At 36.9% G+C, this 18,742-nt stretch overlaps 1 protein-coding gene across 11 annotated transcripts in view; it reads right to left on the bottom strand.

The window, feature by feature from the left end:
- Positions 1 to 18,742, bottom strand: part of AKAP7 (A-kinase anchoring protein 7) — a 160,441-nt gene that overhangs the window by 117,334 nt on the left and 24,365 nt on the right. For 8 of the 11 annotated variants that reach the window (XR_008526434.2, XR_010140346.1, XM_054558163.2 and 5 more), the window contains exons 4-7: positions 12,103 to 12,160; positions 11,127 to 11,242; positions 10,424 to 10,560; positions 6,364 to 6,524 (exon numbers count right to left, since the gene is read on the bottom strand). Coding sequence is in view for 8 of the 11 variants with exons in the window: in XM_054558163.2 (XP_054414138.2) it covers positions 6,364 to 6,524; positions 10,424 to 10,560; positions 11,127 to 11,242; positions 12,103 to 12,160 (472 nt within the window). In the remaining 3 variants the exon portion in view is untranslated. The remainder of the gene's footprint in view (positions 1 to 6,363; positions 6,525 to 10,423; positions 10,561 to 11,126; positions 11,243 to 12,102; positions 12,161 to 18,742) is intronic. The other 3 variants (XR_008526435.2, XM_024249035.3, XM_002817356.6) reach the window with 1 other exon arrangement.

Here is an 18,742-nt window from a genome sequence, read left to right as displayed (position 1 = left end):
AAATAAACATGTAAACCTGGGTATTTTTATGCTATGTTTGATGAAGAAGTGGACAGTTGTGGAGAAGTACAATTGAATTAAAAAGTATGATCTAATGGTAATAAACTGGGGGAAACTTAGCAAGGCCTATTGACTCAGCTTCTCCTCTGGGACCCGGTGTCCTCAGAAAGGAGGATGTTCCATTCCTCCATGCATAGAGAGAGCATATCTCAAATGTGGGTCTTACGACCTGCTTCAGGGAAGGGCAGGAGGGCAGAGAGTGACTTTCCTACTTCTGCTGTTTTCTCAAATTCCTTTAGCTTAAAATATTATGGAGTAGCATATCCTGACCCCCATTAATGGTAAGAGCTAATCAATTTAGACTCTACTAGTTCAAAATGTCCAATAATTTTCTTCAATTTTACACGTTAAAAATTCTAAATGACTCTTTATCCTGCCAATATTTAGTAATCAGTACAAAGAGTAGTGTCTGAAATTGGTTCCTTTTTTCCTAAGAACTATATAACACTTTAAGAATTTATTTCTTTAACTTGTGAATCTAAAAACTCTCTCAATGAAAATTAGGTAAATCAGACTACGGCTCAACCTTTGAACACAGGTTTGAACTAAGCAGGTCCACTTATATATGGATATTTTTCAACAGAAGTTACACGTGTGTGCCTGCCTCTCCTGCCTCCCCACTTCCACCTCCACCTCTTGGGCCTCTGCCACCCCTAAGACAGCAAGACTCACTCCTCCTCTTCCTCAGTCCACTCAATGTGAAAATGATGAGGTTGAAAACCTTTATGATCATCCACTTCCACTTAATCAACAGCAAACATGTATTCTCTTTCTTAGGATTCTCTTAATAGCATTTTCTTTTCTCTAAATTATTTATCGTAAGAATATAGTATATATTAATAATACATGTAACATATAAAATATGTGTTAATCAATTGTTTATGTTATCAATAAGGCTTTCAGTCAACAGTAGACTATTAGTAGTAAACTTCTGGAGGAGTCAAAAGTTACATGGGGAATTCTGACTACGCAGGGTTCTGGGCACCAATCCCCACATTGTTCAAAGGTCAACTAGAATTACTTTCTTTACAAATTATCCTGCTTTACAGTAAGTCAGTCTAGCTCTGTCTCCATTATTTTGAATGAACAAAATTTTAATATTCCTGTGTAGGCATATACATACAATTTATTACAAAGTTTTAAGAAACTTTGGTCAATGGAATATATTCTTCTGAGAGTTGGAATATATCATTTGAACAAACAGCTTATAAAATATGATACAAAAACAAATATTAAATCATTTTACTGATACTGTTGGGTTAAAGTGGTACTAATCCTAAGGCATTCTTTTTTGGAGATGGAGTCTCACTCTGTTGCCCAGGCTGGAGTGTAGTGGCACAATCATGGCTCACTGTAACCTCCAGCCCCTGAGCTCAAGTGATCCTCCTACCTCAGTCTGCTGAGTGGCTGGGATTACCGGCACAAGCCACTGTGCCCAGCCTGAGGCATTCTTTTAAAAATATATCTAAAGAAGTAAAATATTGACAAAAATTCCATGTGCTGAACATTCTGAATATCTGAACACTACGTAAATAGAGGCTATATCTAAACTTCAATGCCTGACACAGTAAGTCCCCAATAATTAATAAATACATGTTGCTTCAGTAAGTGAATAAAGTTTTCCATGTATATTCAAATATTTAGGTTTCTTACAAAAGTGCATAAAAATTATAATAAAAACAATTGTACAATACACACATAAAAGATTAAAAGCAAGTATAACAGTGATTGTATGAGGGGAAAAGAATGTTGTTCTCCCTCCAGCTTCTATTTTTTATAATGTTTTGTTGAAACTTTTGAAAAAACATAAATATTTTTAATCAACAGTACCTAATACCTCTGGAATCAAGAAAGGAATTATAGGAGCAGTAATAACAAACCAACATCTTCGGGCTTATATTCATATTAAAGCTGGTGAGACTTCACATTCCTCAGCACACAATGGATCTTTCATCAATATTGGAAAATGCCTTTGTGAGAATATTTGCAAAGAATGGATGGAATTCTCAATGTTGCAAGCACCCAGAGAATTATTTAAAAGAACAATGAATGAATGAGTAATTAGAAATGTTTCTTGAGTGCAGAGATATTTATATTACCAAAGAAAAGCTCTAAGTCTAGCATTTTTTCCAGAGCAGCCAAGAAGAAAAGATTAAGTTTAACTGTGGACTATCAGTCCCAAATGATTTGCCCGGAAGAAAAGATTAACTGTGGGCATTGGTCCCAAATGATTTGCCCTCAGAACAATTAGAGTTGCCTTCTCATTGGCCTACTAATGATTTTAAGTACTCCTTGACTTGTAAATATTGCTTATTTGTTTGCATGCTTGTTCACATGTTTTGCTTCACCCTATCCCTAAAAATAGGATTTAAGATAACTCCAAAGAAGTGTACACTATAATAAGTAAATTTAAAATAAAGAAAATGAGACAAAGGGAAACTAAAACTGGAAAGATAACATGAAGCCAGGTATGAGGTAAGTGCACAAAAAGAATAACATTATGTCCTATATTCTAAATTGAAGTACGCAATAAACTAGATTCTAAGTTTTCAAGTAACCAATTCTAACCCAAAGACACAAGTTAAATGTTCAACATTCATTAGGTAAAAAACAACATGTTCAAGAGAAATAGTCCTGATATTAAAATTAAAAAGAATTTTTTTTCTTTTTTTTTTTTTTTTGAGATGGAGTCTCGCTCCGTCACCTAGGCTGGAGTGCAGTGGCACGATCTCGGCTCACTGCAACCTCCACCTCCCGGGTTCAAGTGATTCTCCTGCCTCGGCCTCTTCAGTAGCTGGGACTACAGGGGTGTGCCATCACACCCTGCTAATTTTTTGTATTTTTAATAGAGACGGGGTTTCACCACATTGGCCAGGCTGGTCTCCAGTACTGGCCACTCCTGACCTCATGATCTGCCCACCTCATCCTCCCAAAGTGCTGGGATTACTGGCATGAGCCGCCGTACCCAGCCAAAAAGAATTTTTTTCTAATCAACTCATGTTATTTAACAAGATATAATCAACATTTGTAATACTTAAAATAAACACAGAGAATTTCCATAAACCTGTTTCTTAGAAAATCATCAAATAATGCCAAAAGAATTATAGTAAAAGCAATTCTGTAATATCAATTCTACAAAGTTTTACACGATTTTGTCTAAGTATCTATAGAATTTTTTTGATGGTCTGGCTTAGTCTAGAAATGTATTCCTCAGTGAGAGGAATAGACGCTCTTGCAACAAATAGAAAAAGAAAGGAGGGGCTGGGCACAGTGGCTCATGCCTGTAATCCCAACACTTTATGAGGCTAAGGTGGGACAACTGCTTGAGGCCAAGAGTTCAAGACCAGTCTGGGCAACATAGTGAGACCTCAACTCTTAAAAAAAAAAAATTAGCTGGCCATGGTGGCACACACCTGTAGCTGAGGCAGGAGGATCGCTTGAGCCTAGGAGACTCAAGGCTGCAGTGAGTCACGATTGCACCACTGCACTCCAGCCTGGGTGACAGAGCAAGACTCTGTCTTTAAAAAAGGAAAGGGGAAAAGTGTTAGGATAAACATACCTAGTAAAGATGTAACAGCCAAAATATTTCCTCCATAGAAGTCTTGCATATCCTTTAGTTGATTCATTCCTACATGTCTCTATTGTTCTTGTTATTAAAAATTGTGCCTCTTAAAAAAATACTTTAATTATTTATAGTTTTTTGTATACTGATCATGTACCTAGGGACTTCACTGAAGCTATAAGTTTCTCCTATGAAACCTAATAATTTGGCTTTCTCTCGATTTTAAAACTTCTAGCTATCATTTGTTTTTCTTTGTGACGTCAACGAACAAAGTTTCTTCATAGTCTCTATGAACCAGAAATCTCCTCAATTCATAAAATCCAATATACTGCTCTCTGATCACACCTCCTAATTTTCCTTTCTCACTCTTGAACTTCTATTAACTCTAATCTTCAGTCCTATTACTCTATTCTCCTTCCAAATATTAGTCCCATGCAGACTCTACTGCCTTTTCTAATGTGCGTGCAATAATGAACACATCAAGCATTCTCCCACTCTCTGGACAGCCTTGCTCCTTTGTCTTTTTACCACACCTACCACACGAGTGCCCCAGTATGGATTAATTCAGTTCCCCTCCATTCTCACAGCTAAATCCTAAACACTACTTGACAAGATCACAAATTAGTACCACTACAAATTTCTGCACTCATCCCAAATGCACCTTCTGCGTTGCTCTGCAACCCCATTACATGCTGCTTATTAAACTTTCCCCTTCCATTTCCCTTGGTCACCATTCTAAACTTTCACCACTCTCCTCATGCCCTTATTTTACCTTCACTGCTCCCTTTAGCATATGAATCTCATTTGATGGTATCTCTAGATCTGCAATTTATACTTCAGTAACACTAAACTACTTGTAGGTCCCTAAATAGGACTTGATTCATTTGCATATGCTGTTCCCTCGACCCAGAATACACTCCTCCAATGTGTCCAACCAGAAAACCTGTATTTACCCTTCAAATGTCAACTCAAACGCTATTTCTCCTATGAAATCTTTCTCAATCCAGCCCCCTTCTCCTATGTGCCCACTATAACTCTGTGCCTCTGCCTCTCGTTACAAAAATTATTGTTATTATTATATTGCACTGTAATTGCTTGCCTGTTTGTTTCCGCACGAGGCTATACGCTCCTTAAAGGAAAAGGATCTTTTTTTTTTTTTTTTTTTCCAGTTTTCTATCCCAAGTACCTAGTTGGCACCGGCTCATTGCATGCTAAAGGAATGAATTCTTCCTACTAAAGTATAATTCCTTGGGCCCAATATTATGTAGAATAAATGAAATTTAGAGGTAATAAATTTCTAAAAACCTTTGCTAAAATGAATGCAGCTGTGTCACTAATAACAGCAATAGTGAATTTCACATTTGCAGCCCAATTGAAATGCTGTTATGTAAAATGTATTTCAAGTACATAACAGAAATCTTCTACTATAAAGATAACTAAACAGCTCTACTTCTGACACATCTGAATGGATAATGAACTCAGCGAACTTAAACCATATGCTAGACAGCACAACTAACACTACGCTAAATGTCATTCTAACAATTAATCTGTATGATAATCCAGCTCTATATAAACACTGACATTCACAAAAATATTCATCACAAATATCTTAAGAACACAAAAGAAAAACCAACAATGAAACCTGATCCTCACTCCCTGCCAAATGTACACTTTTAAATGGGCAATTATTAAACTGCAAAGAGGCAATGTAATATTAAGCAAAAAGGATGTCCCAATAGATCACATACAACAAGATGCCCTTTTTATTAAGTTAAAACCAACTAAAATGAAAATGCATATACTTTGGGAAAATAAAAGGAAGTAAACACTGACTTCAGGATGATAGTGAACTTAATTGGAGGAAGGCCAAAGGATGCATTACTGAAAGGGCAATATGGTTAGATTACTACCGAAGCACTAGCTTCTGTTTGGGGTGGTAGATTCCCAGGTTATTATTACATTGCTTTTTAAGAGATAGAGAGAGAAAGGTAGATACACAAAGAGAAGGAGGGATGGAAGCAAGAAGAGAGGGAAGAGGGGGCAGAGAAAGAAAAGCGAAGAAGGAATAATAGACAAAAAGAAAAAAAAACACAGATAAAAGTAGACCAAGCATAGACCAATGATGCAAGTGTGTTATGAACCAAGGATTATTGAACCTGCAATGGGATGACATGAAATGACATGACATGACATGAAATGAAGTGAAAATAAAAATTTCTCACAGCATGTAGGCTAATACCCAACCTATTATCTCTGGATCAAACTGAAGTCACTCATCCAGGTTATGATTTTTTTCTGCTTCCAATTCCCTGACACTTTAAATTGTGCTGCACAAGGCAACGTGTTCCCCAACACATATGAGGTCTTCTGCTAACACCAATGGTCCTTCTGCTCAGAGAGTAGTCCCTCCAGGGGAGTGGGTGGAGGGGAGCAGCATAAACGGAAACCTTGCTGATTCACCAACTGGCTCTCTGCAATGGGGATGACAACTCCCACAAGCCTTTGAATAGGCAACCAATAACTCCTATTCATTGATTCAGTACCTACCAAGTGCCAACTGTATGTCAAATGTTATGATAAGCACTGAAATCCTTCAGACTTATGATTGGGACAGTCCTAAAAAATACTTGAGTCTAGTCCATCATCTTTTAAAATTTAAAAATGTCAAGTCTCTGTTACAAAACTGAAAAAAATTGCTTCTCCAACAGACAAGATTTCATATGAATGTGTTGCTGTTTTACCTGCGATCTCCAAAAGTGAGTTTACATGATCTCCTTCTGCCAGCTTCACAAATCCAACCTGATTTCCAAAAGTGCCAATCCCTTGAAAGGGCAAAGTCAAATGTTTTCCTTGGAGGAGTTCTTCTATGAATGGTTTCAATTCCAAAAGAGCATCAATACCACTAGTAAGAAATAATACATTTTTCAGTAATACATTAAGTAATAAAATATACAAAACCAAATAAGATACAAAGTACCAGTTTTAGAAAGATGAATTAATTTTGATATTTGTACTAATTATTTTAAGGCTCAAAATACCTTCTAAATCTAAACTTTATGATTAAAACTGATAGACAGTTTTAAACAAAAACTACGGAAGAAGTAAAGAAATCTTTACCTAATTATAATTACTATTAAAGACATAAAAGTGACACTATTTTACAGTTTACCAAAAGATTTTTAACCAAGTGAAATATTATATAAACAACTCAAAAAATTACTGAAAATATATCCCAAAAAACCGAGTACCTACAAGAGCTTACATTAGATTATGTGTCAAGTTCTAGATTCTTGATGAAAGTACTAATACTTTTACAGTAAATATATTTGTGAGGCACTCTAATAAAAGTTAAAACACACTATCTCTTAAAATATAACAGTCCCTATAATTAGATAATTTGCTATACTTAGACTCAAATAAAATACAAGTTTAATTATATTCCCCAATTGTAACTATAGAAGTTTGCCATATATACTTTAGCTATTTAGCCTATGCAATTATACGGCTGCTCTGTGTTAGAAGTGCGATATCTTTCCTTCTTCCTTCTTCTTTTTTTCTTCTTCTTTTCTCTCCCTCTCTCTCTCTTTCTCTTTCTGTCTCTTTCTCTCTTCTTTTTTTCAGACAGGTTCTCTGTCACCCAAGCTGGAGTGCAGTGGTGTGATCACAGCTGACTGAAGCCTTGGCCTCCTGGGCTCAGGTGATCCTCCTGCCTCAGCCTCCTGAGTAGTTGGAATACACAGGTGTATGCCACAATGCCTGGCTATTTTTTTAAAATTATTTATAGAGAGGTACCCCTATGCTGCGAAAGCTGGTCTCAAACTCCTGGGCTCAAGTGATGCTCCCACCTTGGCCTCCCAAATTGCTGGGATTACAGGCGTGAGCCACTGCGTCCAGCCACACTTTTCTTAATAAAAACAAATGTTTACAATATTATTGAATTGGACATTACGAGATTTTTGATATTTGGAAAATTAGAATTACTTCTATCCTGAAGAGAATTTTGGTATAGGTACTTTGAGAAAAAAATGAAATATCACTAGAGGGCAGCAATTACTTAAAAAAGAACCAAGCACATTCATACAGGGCTTTAAAACACCCTTCCAGTGGATTGCCATTTGTTTAAATTATTTTGATCAGTGATTTGTTCAGCCAAGTGTTTGAAAAAAATCAGCATTTTTCTTGATCTTTCGTATTTCTAAATTAGTCTTCAGGTAAAGTTTTTAACTGATTTTCATCTATGACTTCTATACTCAGTCTCATTTCTCTGAAAAATTACATAGCTATAAGTATGGTACATTTCTCATTTCCAAAATTGTAAAGTATTGTGCATTTGTCATTTCACTTTGAAATGACAAATGCATAATACTTTAGCATATCTATGTAAATGTCAACATTTCTCATTGTACCTCCAAATCCAGTTTAAATTCACTATTACCTAACTGTAATTATGTTCATCCAAACAGTGTACATACTTTGAAGTCAGTATTTTCCTTCACTGTGTGCTATGAATTAAAGCATGTGATAACAGAACAGCTACTCCTGGCTCATTTATAAGTTGGGGGAATTCAAGATATTTGTTTTAAATGAAACTATATGTTAAAGCAGACCATGAGAAAGGTTAAGACTTTTCAGAGACAGTGAATTCTATGTCGTTATTCTTTAAAGAAACATAGATGATCTAAATTCGGTTCACTTTTCCAGTTCTCTAGTAGTATAAATCAGTAAATTTGTGCTAATAAGATGCCACTGATTCACAGAGTAAGAAGGAATCAGTGTCTACTGGGAGTATCACTAACTTTCGAATTATTTTAAATAGACTATGTTTTCAAGAGGGGCTTATGAAAAGGCTTCTTTAAGGTAAAGTAAGTAAAAAGTATATGCATATAAGAAACGAAATTCTCAAACTGGAGTTCAGACCCAAAGGTTGTATTTCAAACTAAGACAGCACATTTGTAAGTCTTTTCAAATCAGCAGCCGGGCTTGGCCTAATATATTTCTATTCCTTTCTTCTACACTGTAAGGATACAAAGGAGTTTAGGTGACATCCACCTCAAGAAATTAATGATTTTTTTTAAGTAACTGCACATTCCATATCCAATCCACTGATCAGTATACTATTAAACAACTAAAACTTGATATTAGACTTTGAAAATTAGGAATAAATATAGGACAAGAAATGGACAATCTAGATGTCTAACATATTATACGGTATAGGATAAAAAGTTAAAAATCAGAGACTTTTAATAAATTGTTCACATAAACAATGTCTTCCCAGAAACCTCATCAATTCCATTCTAGCTGCCCCAAAGTGAGGTCACACCTTGAACCTCACCATCAATTAAAAGTTGACACCTTGCCCCTCCAGAATAGGGGTGGGCCCAAACCAATCAGCTAAAGGCCTTAATAGAAAAGACTGGAGTCCCCTAAGAAGGAATTCTGTCCCCAGACTGACTGAGGTCTTGAGACTACAACATCAACTCTTCCCTTCCAGACTGCCCTGCAGATTTCAGACTTCTCCCTCAATCACGGGAGACAATTCTTTAAAATAAATCTCTCTACATAAAGATATACATGTCTACACAGACAGATATAGATAGATATCTACATAGATACGCTCCTATTGGTGCTGTTTCTCTGGAGAATCCTGACCATTCTAACACACACAGAGCACTACTCCCTTCTCTCAACCTTTCATTTTGCGTAGCATCTTCTTTGGATTCTCTTCTTTCCAGAGCATCAGACAACCGCTTTTTTCTTCTGATTGGCAAAGTGATCAGACAAAGTCAGGCAAGTAAAATCTCCCCTCCTCACTGTCCTTACAGGATACTCAAGGCTGCTTTGGGTACATCGGCTTGGGACAGATCATAAGATTGACCTCTAAAGACATGAGGTTCTACTGTTTAAAAGACACAACTACAATAATCATAATGGGGTTAGATATTTTGAGTTATTAATTTCTTTCATCTTATCCCTTTTATTTTACCTTTTCCTCAACCCCTTCCTAATTCAAGCCTTGCTCCTCATTCCCTCAGGAGATATGGCTGTCAAAGTAGAAAAGAAAAGCAACCTGCAATTCATCCTGGCTTTGGTTTTCTACACATCTTAGGCTTGAACTTAACACAGTGAGCTATATAGGAGGTAACAGAGGAAGGGAAAATCTAAGTACAGATAAGAGTGTCCCAGAAAACTGGGGGAAGAACAAGGTTTCTTCCAGATTGGAAAGCAGTAATCAATGACTTGTCTTCAACCTTTATGGCAGAACCCTGGCATAGGGGCAGCGGGGGTAGGTAGAGTACAGTGACTCTAAAAATGACTAAGGTGAAACTGAAATTGTCCAGTGGCCTAGTAAAATGGCAGCTCTTATAGCTAATAATAGAGTGCCTACTATGTGCCAGGCCCTAGGCAAAGAGCTCTTGCATGTATTGGTACTATTATTTTCTCCATTTACTTAGAAAGTACATGATTTGCCCAAAGTGAGGCAGATAATAAGAGGCAGTTGTGCCATGATTCCAGAATATGTATCTAGAATTTTAAGCTAAATGGTCAAGTCCAGAGTGCTTATGAGCATGGACAAAACAATTACATAACCAAGGGCTACCACTTGATAACCATAACAGAGTTTAAAAGTTTAGAGTAAAAAGAATATTTATACAGTTTATTCTGTATATTAACTATTGACTGGAATAAATTGTATAGAGACTACTTCTTTAAAATTTAGAATGTCTCTTTGGGTTCTGCTGTGCTTACTCATATTAAAGTAATAATTTGGAAAATTATATTTAAAAAATATATATTACTCACATGTTTACTTCATCTTCATTTAATAATTGCATCACCAGCAGGGTAATATGAAAGGAACCATCACTGACCATTGCTTTGGCCAGTCGCTCATCTTGTTGTATTATTGCATTTTGCAGGATCTTAATTCCTTTTATAATCTAATAACACATACACACATATAAAAAAAATTCCAGTGATTAGGTAAGCAAAATTTCTTTATGGTAAAATGTAAAATCAAGAAGAAAAATAAGCAACAACCAAAATTGGAACAATGTTAAGATTCTTCAACCAAATGAATGCTTAATTGTCTACTTGTTCTCAAACAGATAGTTGCTTGGACAGCTTAAAAGGATGTGTCAGTTTTAAAGTATGATGATTGTCTATCTTAACAGTACTGAACCCAACACCCTTATTTTGCAGATCAGATTGCTATCTGACTGGAAAAACCTCTCAATGGCCCTGCATCTTTTCAGAAATTTGTCCTTGGAATACCCAATATGACTCAATAACTATGATCTTTCCTAAGAATAAGGCTTTATTCTTGCCACAGAAAGGTCACGCCAGCAGACAACATTCCATTTCTGTTAGAAGCAATAATTATTTGTCTCCAAGTGAATGTGTCTGTGAACCCATTCCTCATGGCCTTTAAGATTTTTTACGACAGCAATAATTTCAGTAGAAATGACTACTGTCATTTTTCCAGACCTGTGGGGAGGGGCATTACCATGAAGAGTTGCAAAGAAGTCCAAATGCACACATTAGAAAAACAGAATCTGCATCCAGGAGAAATCCCCACAGACCCGGTCCGCCATCTCCCTTCCTCTCTCAGCACCTGCTCCTCTGAAACAGGGAGAGGAATGATGCACCTTCCCTCCTCCACTTCCAGTTAGATGCAATTCTAGTCAACTTCTAAATGTGAGTACATTTGAAAGTAGTTTGAATACAAAATAGCAAACCCAGAAAAAAAAAACAACAGAGAAAAGAGAGCACAGAGAAGCCCTAAGGGAACAGAAGACAGAAGCCCTGAGGCAGCACAATATTAAAAAAGGGAAAGAGTGGGGGCTGACAGTCAACGCAGAATCCATAGAAAAGCAGAGATAAGAAAAAACTGACTCATGAGCATAGCAAACTGTTCTGATACCAAAGTAGCTGTTTTATCCTGAACAATGTTCCCATTATCTGCGGAATGTGATTGTGCAAATCATGAGATGCTGTCCTTGGATCTCACTTCCCATTGACAGAGACTCTCTCCTTTGACCAAAACTTTAGTCAGGCCCCTCCGAGTCTTCTGCTTGACTAGGCCTAACCATGGGCTTCTCTCTCTGTCCTTGTAGAATCTAGTTTGAGCAAGAATGCTGCTATGTCAGTTTCAAGAAATCCCCTACCCTTGGTGTCTAACCACCCTCCATATCTGAGCTATCTTATCACCACAGCCTCCCTTCAGCAATAATCCTATCTGGTCTGTTTAGCCAGAAACCCCTCATCCTTCCTCTCAGTAATTTTCCATTCACTGACCTCCACTCTGCTCCTTGGTTATAAATCCCCATTTGTCCTTGTTGGAGTTGAGTCCAATTTCTCTCCCAACTGAGGGACCCCATTGCAGTGATCCCTGTACCGGTCACCATGGCCCCTCTGGAATACGGTCTGCCATACCATCTTTAACAAGTGTCATGAATAACTTTTTCTTTAGCATCATGTACCTTTACAATAAATCCACATCACCCAAAATAACCTCAGCATTTCTCTGTTCCTTATAATCTGCAAGAGACCAACAGAGGAAATGGTGTTTTCTTAGTAGGAAGTTACACAATAACACCTAACATTTTCCAACACAAGATGTCATTTTTGTGACAACCAATAAAAGAATATTCATAGTCTAATAAATAAAATGTTCCAAACATAATGGTATACAAAACTCTTAGAGAGTCGCAGTTTATTCTATATAGACAAAATGAAATTATAAACTTCTTGAGGTCAATGTCTCTCTCTTCTACACCACTGTCTCACCACAGTGCAGTGATGATAATAAAAAACAATATTTAAACAGCAGCAGCAGCGACTAACCTTTACTGTGTGCTCACTAGGTTCTAGGTATCATGGTGAAAATTTTACATATATATTAGCTCAGTGTAGCCTCCCAACAGTCCCATGAGGTAGATATTGGTATTACCTCTGTTAAAATAAACTGAAACACAGACTTTAAAAATCTTAAGGCCATATATCCACCAAAGCAAAAAACAACCTGGGAAAAGAATAAACTACATATGAAAAAAATGAGAGAGGCACCTGGAGGAAAAGATCCAGGATGGAGAGAGGAGAAGTAGCTAGAAAGCAATGGAATACAGAAAAAGACCAAGAGATGTACAAGGAGTTTGTCTGTTTATGAGAAGGGGAAAGGGGAGAAGCAGAGATGTGGTCATGGACTTAAGAACTGAAACATCAAGGGAAGATATTTAAGGGGATTTTCAGAAAGTGTAACCAGTGCTATGGTTTGAACGTGTCCTCTGAAGCTCATGTGCTGGAAACTAGACCCCCAGTTCACAGCGCTGTGGGGCGAGGCATAACGAGAGGTGTTTGGGTCATGGGGGCACTGCTCTCATGAATGGGTTAATGCTGTTACTGTGGAAGTGGGCTTCTTATAGAAGGATGAGTTCAGTCCCCTCTTGAGCCTACTCACTTGCTCACTCACTCTCCCCCTGACCCTCTCGTCTTCCACCATGGGACAAGAGCAGCAAGAAAGCTCTTGCCAGATGCTGGCTGGCTCCTCAATCTTGGATTTCCCAGCCACCAGAATTGTGAGAAATAAACTGCTCTTTATAAACTATCCAGTCTCAGGTAGCACAAAATGGACTAAGACACTATGTAACAGAACACACTTCCTCTCAAAAAAAAGCCTTTAGTATAAGTCCACATTACTCCACAATTATTTTAAAGTTGAATTTTTGCATTGCCAAACTTACAGAGTTGCATTAAAGATCATATTAGAAAAGCTATATGAAAGTACTTTGTAAGCTCTTCACCGTTTGCCAAATATATAAAGTACACAACAGCACCAATATTATTCAAATCAGTGGTTTTCTACCAGCACAATTTTGCCTCCCAGAGGACATTTGGCAATACCTAGAGACAATTTTGGTTGTCATAATTGGATAGGGGATTGCTACTTGCACCTAGTAGGTAGAATATTTGCATTTGCATTTTCATACTAACTTAGTCTTCATTCTAACCTCAAATATTAATTATATGTAAATTCAGGGCAATGTTCAAAATTCCATCCATTTGTATATTCCATATTCTGGTGAAATGTCTCACATGGTAAAATAGTTTTAGACCATTAATATCTTTGAATTATCTAGTAGCACATAAAACTATAAGTAAAAACTGTAAAATACTTTAAAGACAATTATTTCTCTCAAGTCACATAGTATTTATGCAGGATTAGCCTCAAACTTATGAAAATTTTAAGGTTAATCTTCAAGCAATATATTTCTAACAATGCTTTGATTCTCCAGATTAATTTATGTATTTCTTGATATAACTGTAATATTTTTCATGCTTTCTATTCTTAATTACATTCTTAAAAAGTAAAAGAAAAGAAAAACACTTTAGAGTCTTCTTTATGTGTCATATTTTAAAAATACCAATGACATCAAAGGCCAAAGGAAACTAATTTTTACAACCATTATTTAAAATTCTATAAGGTCATTAAAGCTTATCTGTCACCATAATCCCCAGCCATTGGCAGTGCTGCACAAAGCACATTTTTAAAACCTAATACTATAAAGTCAAATTCAAATAAGACAGTGAAAGAAACTTGTAAAAATAAAAACTTTACTTAAATCTTAAATATTTCATTCACTGAGTAATTTGAGTTAAGAGAATAAAAGCTGATATTCATCTGCTAAATATCACCACTGTCATATTCCATATGCCTAAAAATAATGCAATTAGAAAATCTGTTTTCATATCTTTTAAGCTTTCTAATTGAATCAAATCATATATGAGTTCAAAGGAAATGCCTTAAAAGTTAGCATGCCTCTACATGAGAGAGAAGATTTACAGTCTAGGGAAAATGTCTTTGACCTCATCTTTTGATATTGTTCTTGGAATTTTCCTAAGCTGTTGTTAATACAAATATTGTTCCCAAATTTGTTGCCTCATTAAGATTTATTAGAATTATCACACTAATTTGCTACCTAATTTTTCTTTATTTTTTTTTGCTTGTCCACAACTATAAAAAGAACTTGAAAAACTGATGATACAGCAATAACTGGAGTAAAAGTAAAAAAAAATCCTCAAATAAAGAATGTTCTATATCTACCAGTTGCCTAACATAACCATGATGACAACAAATACTTTTACTATTATTTTCCAGAAAAGAACTGAATGCACTAATCTATGTCCATGTTGTCCTAAGACCAGTAATTTTCACATTGCAAAATTATGCAATACATAATTAAATGTAACAAATGCCTTTTAAAATCCCTGAAGAGGCTGGGCATGGTGGCTCACAGCTCTAATCCCAACATTTTGGGAAGCTGAGAAGGAAGGATCACTTGAGCCCAGGAGATTAAGACCAGCCTGGGCAACATAGTGAGACTTCATCTCTATTCAAAAAAAAAAGAAAAGAAGGAGATAAAATAAAACTGCTGAAGAAAATCTTTTTCTTCCATCAGTGTATTTTTAAAACATAGGAAAGAAAGAAAGATAGAACGAGAAAATAAAACCGCTGAAGAAAACCTTTTTCTTCCATTAGTATATTTTTAAAACATACCAAAAAAATACCAAAAAAATTAATACACTCCTAATTTCAATCAGCTTCTGACTGTTCCTTGATTTTTTCAATGTTGATTCTTACTACCTCTCAAAAGAAGGCATATAAAACAATATATGGGTAAATCCAGCTAGAATTAATTAAACAATTCTAGCCATTTAAGAAACATTTAGGATTTACTGTACCCCCATCAAAATGTTTTCTTCTTTTCTTTTTAAACTAACATGCAATTGAAAGTTAATGGAAACACATATTTTCATATACTTCCAATTAGGATATCTGTATGCAGCCATCCTAATCCATTTTCCAATTCTATTGCTTAAAATATGAAATCAAGATTTTCCACTAATAAAGAATTCCAAACCTCTAAGAATGTGTTTAAAATCGAAGACCAGTGGAATTCTGGATACTTTTTTCTTTAAAACTAGATGCCAACACGTAGAGGCCAAAAGTAGAGCAACTCATTGTGAATGTGCTAGCTTCCAAAAGCTTGTTTGCAGGTCACTTAATTGGAACTTGGAATAGTCTTCCATTGAAACAATGTTAGAAATGCTAATTCTTTTCCCAAGCCTTCCCACAAAAGCTCATAAGTAGTTTAAAAAGAAAATTAACATTAGACACTTTAAAAAAAAAAACAAAAATGTGCTCATGCAGAAGATATAAAATATAACTCCTAATCTTGCCTGATTCCTACATCTCTTCCCCATATTTGTATGTAAGCTTTCTAAGTGATTAACTACAAATAAGTCTCTTGAAAGGGAAACATTAAATCATTTGGTTTCAAGGTCACTTGAAACCTGCATTTCCCTCTATTATAAGTTACCCTACCTCCTCCAAAACCAGTTACTGCTGTTGAGCCTGTATTACGAAACCACCATACATTGTATTTATTATTTTTAAGTGTTCTGGTTATAATTTGGAATGACAGAAACACGCTTTTGCCATGAAACAACAGCAGAGAGACAGAAAGAGCGAGAGCGAGAGAGCATGTGTGTGTGCGCACCTACTCTTGAACAAACACCAGTCTAGGTATGGGCATGCACTAAAAACCTTGTGAGGAAGACAAGTGTCAAGTTGCAAGGATGACAAATGACATATAGAAAGCTGTGAAAGCCTTTAGCTGACAGGAATGGGGCAAGGAAAGGGACAGTTGACCTAGACAAGGTGGTCATGGGTAGAGAGGTTTGAACTGAGATTCTGGCATTAACAAAACCAAGAGGAGCAAAGAGAAAACTCCAGCCAGAGAAGGCTTTTCCTGGGGCTGAGGAAACCTGGCAAGCCCAAGGAAGGGTAGAAGAGCTCGGGCAGAAAAAGCAAGGGCTGAAGGAGAGACGAACAACAACAAAACCTCAGAGAACATGGAAAAGAGGTTGTCTTTATCCTATCGATGGGAAAATCCTGAAGTATATAAGCAGGTTGGTGACATGGCTAGATTTGGGTTTAGAAAATAGTCATCTGAAGGAGGTATTATCACCCACCTCATTTTACACCTGAACAAACTGCAACTTGAAAAATTTAGGTAACCTGACCTACATAAGCAGCAGAGTCTGTGACTCAGCTGGTACTAACAAGTCTGTCAGACCCAAAGCCTGCACTCTTTCCAGCATCTACACAACTTTACAGGGGTAGAAAGGCAGAAACAAAGGCTACAGCAGGTTAAAGGATGAAAACTAAAAGCTGCAGACAGGACTCTCATCCCCTTTCTCCCTTCACCTTTGTGATGCAAAGCCTAGAAGTTAGTGGTGGAAGGAAAGAATTTTTCTCTCCTCCTTCCTCTCAATCCCCTTCCCCACCTTCCCTACCCCATCAGCACATCATCCCACCAGTCTTCTCCGGAAGGGGTAAGAAGCCATAACACAGCTAGGAGGGGAGAGAGGGCAGACATGGGGGTGATGCAGAGATGATGCTCAGTCTCCCCTAGGAGCAAGGAATACAGGTGAAGGGAGAAACAGAAAATGAGCGGCCTAGGGAAAGCGACACCCAGAGGTGTTCATCGAACACCTAGATTGAGAGACTCTGTCAAATCAAAATACAGAACCTGGATTCTCTTCCAGTCACAAATCGTGTGTCCGTAGGGAAGTCACTTCAACTGTCTGACATTCAGTGTCCTTAGGACCTGGCTTCTGTCTGGCTGCTCATGAAAGCAGCAGCACCTTTCACTCCCTGAGCTCTTCTAATCCCCATAGGTATACGTGATCCTAAATTTCAAACCAAACAACTTGCAAGTATTTTAATAAAATGTATAATTGCTGATTACACTGTTTGTATTGCCTAAACACTTTTAAGGACTATTGCACTAGGACTTTAAATTTTTTTTTATTTATTTATTTTTTTTTTGAGATAGTCTGGCTCTGTCACCCAGGCTGGAGTGCAGTGGCACAATCTTGGCTCACTGCAACCTCTGCCTCCTGGACTCAAGCAATCCTCCCACCTCAGCCTCCTAAGTAGCTAGGACCACAGGTGTGAGCCACCATGCCCGGCTAGTTTTTGTATATTTAGTAAAGACAGGGTTTTGCCATGTTGCCCAGGCTGGTCTCAAACTCCTGGGCTCGAGGGATCCATCCACCTCAGCTTCCCAAAGTGCTGGGATTACAGGCATGAGCCACCACACCTGGCCCTTACTAGGACTTTTAAGAAGTATTCCTCAACCAAAGGAATCAAATATGTATCAGCAAAATCAGAATATGATTCTTCAGTACATCAAATCTAAAATCTTATATGGCTAGGTAACTCTTCTCTTGTTATGTATATTTCCTCCCCAGCTAAACTGTGTCTCCCAGACTAGATATTTCCTAGAATGACCCAACATAATTTATTTTTTCTTTTGATATTCATTTCTTTCATTTTAATTTTGATTTGATTTTTAACAATTTGTTAGCATTCCCTAGAGACATTCTAGTTAAACAAGGGGAAAGGCAATGGGGAAATGTGCCTGGTCAAAGAGATTATCACCCACAATCAAACAGAAATTCAAATCTGGCTCTTAAATTGGGCCAAGGGGTAAAAACAGTCAGTCTTCCAAGTGAGCTGTTCTTTCCTGAGGGATTTTAATTCCTACCTCACCACTTCAGTAGTTGTAACGAGATGCAGTAGTTTTCTCTCTCAGGGGCTTCTCAGTATGAACTAACTGGCTAGTTCCATTTCCTGTTATTTATTACACTAATTTTTCAGATTTTAATAGATTTTTACCAAGTTTAATGGTGCAATATTAAGTTGTGACAATACTGAGTAATTTTTTAAAGAAACTATGTTGAAATAATCAGTATAATAAACAAGATTAAGCAGCAAGAAACCCCAGTTTACCTTCCCAACAGAGATCTCAGAATCCTCTTTTCTCAACTGGTCACTGCTCTCTACTTCCAAAAGTTCCCTCAGATAAAATGAACAAACACTTGCAAATGACCTAGACATGCCATCTGGCAACACTTTTTCAAGTGGATTTTGCAAAATTACCGTTTAAATATGATTGTCTAAATATTTTTGGAGGCTGAGGTGGAAAGACTGCTTGAGTCCGGGAGTTCAAAGCTGCAGTGAGCTATGACTGTTCCACTGCACTCCAGCCTGGG

This window comes from Pongo abelii, chromosome 5, assembly GCF_028885655.2.
Source record: "Pongo abelii isolate AG06213 chromosome 5, NHGRI_mPonAbe1-v2.0_pri, whole genome shotgun sequence".
In the NCBI taxonomy this organism is placed as follows: domain Eukaryota; kingdom Metazoa; phylum Chordata; class Mammalia; order Primates; family Hominidae; genus Pongo; species Pongo abelii.
Note: the sequence above shows the minus strand (reverse complement) of the source record. Positions and strands in the feature narration are given on the sequence as shown.